A 1,531-nucleotide genomic window follows, 5' to 3' on the forward strand; every position below is an offset into this window, starting at 1 on the left:
GTCGGAAGTGTAAACCGAGTGACTTTGGGGTTTTATAGAATAAAGCGCGATAGATGCAGTCGGTTAGTGGGCCGACTAGAGTGCAAAACGAGATTGACTTACGGCGACCCTCAAACAAACGTTCTGCCTACATGGTAAAAAGCACCCGCATATATATCCAGTGGTTTTAGCTTGATCGCACTGATCGCTTATTCCAGCCGTGGCCGGGTCCGCCCAATAACCTGCTCCCAAAATGTAATGCGACGCTGGATCGAGCCACAGGTACAGCCAGAAACAGTAGTGGCGGCCGTCAAGCGCGTACGGGTGTCCGCAGATCCGGCGTCTGTCAACGGCAAGGCGGATGATGGCAGAGAGGACGCGCTGCCGGCCAAGCGACGTTTTCCGAGGAAAAATGAGAACCGATTTACGTCCCTCTTGTGGCGGCGAGTCTCGAGCCTGCGAGCCGTGGTCTTCGGGTTCCAGAGGGGTAACTCTCTGAACCAAGCTTTGGGGTTCCTTTGCACCCGCCGCTGCCGCGGGATGCGCCCGATCCTCATCGTGGTAGTGCTGGAAAGTCACAGGCCGATGCCATCTTGATCCCAAGCGATGACGAGTTTAATGATCTCGATGGCCGATCCGACACATCTTTTAAGTCGCTTCTATTATATGCACGCAACAAGTTAAATCCGACCGTGTTACTGGCATAGGTATGTGCCTGGATCTCGAATTTCTCGGTAGGCCAACAGGTTGACATGTCTGAACAGGCAAAAGTGTCGACGCTGCTTCCGACGATAGCGACGTACCAGAGCCCTCGGTTTCCAGCATGGCTGGTTTAGGCGATGAATCGCCTGCCTCGCCTGTAGCTTTAGATGCGGAGTACGACCCACCAGTTCCGGCATCCCCGGCATCCCGCCATGCGCTCGCGTGCGCAGCAGGGTCGTCTTGTCGTCAGGGCGACGGACGTGCCGGCCACCCGAACCTATCTGCATTTTACCGTCGACTTCGAGATGCCAAGTCGCTCAAGGCCAAGGCGGACAACGAGGGTAGCGAAGGCGACGAGCCCGAGCCGGCCGATGCCGGACTGCTCTTGCAGCCGCCCAACAGCCAAGACCGGATCGACTTCCCTGCCGTGCCGCCGCAAGTTGTGGAGAGCCGGGCACGCATACCACACTGCCGGACGACGAGAGCACCAGCGAGCTCGAACCGGCGGATGCCGAGCCACGCTTTTAGCCCTAGAGCCCATGCAGCGCCACCTCCGGTCGTGGGGTTGATCTACAACAGAGGTCCGGCAGCTGCCACCTCTTTCGACATCGTGATCACCGCGGCGACAGCGTTCAAACAAGTGACCCAGAACACCGCCATCCTCTCGTTCTGGACGACGGAGGAGAGCAGAATGAGGATTGTTCTGTTGTGCCGCCGCAAGCGCAGGAGAGTCGGGCAGGCATGCCAAGTTTGTCGGGCGATGAGAGCGGCAACGAAAGTGAGCTGGCCAATACCGAGCCATCTATGCAGCCGTCCGCCAGCCAGGAGCAAGTCAACCTTTAGCACAACA

General features: G+C 58.0%; 1 protein-coding gene across 1 annotated transcript in view; it reads left to right on the forward strand.

Moving 5' to 3' along the window:
• Window positions 1–237: 237 nt before the first annotated feature.
• GGTG_10367 (hypothetical protein) overlaps window positions 238–1,531 on the forward strand; it is a gene marked incomplete at both ends in the record, with an annotated part of 2,598 nt that continues 1,304 nt past the window's right edge. The window contains 2 exons of the mRNA XM_009228240.1: window positions 238–466; window positions 744–1,429. Coding sequence (XP_009226504.1) covers window positions 238–466; window positions 744–1,429 — 915 coding nt within the window. The remainder of the gene's footprint in view (window positions 467–743; window positions 1,430–1,531) is intronic.

The sequence above is a fragment of the Gaeumannomyces tritici genome (assembly GCF_000145635.1).
Source record: "Gaeumannomyces tritici R3-111a-1 unplaced genomic scaffold supercont2.6, whole genome shotgun sequence".
NCBI lineage: Eukaryota > Fungi > Ascomycota > Sordariomycetes > Magnaporthales > Magnaporthaceae > Gaeumannomyces > Gaeumannomyces tritici.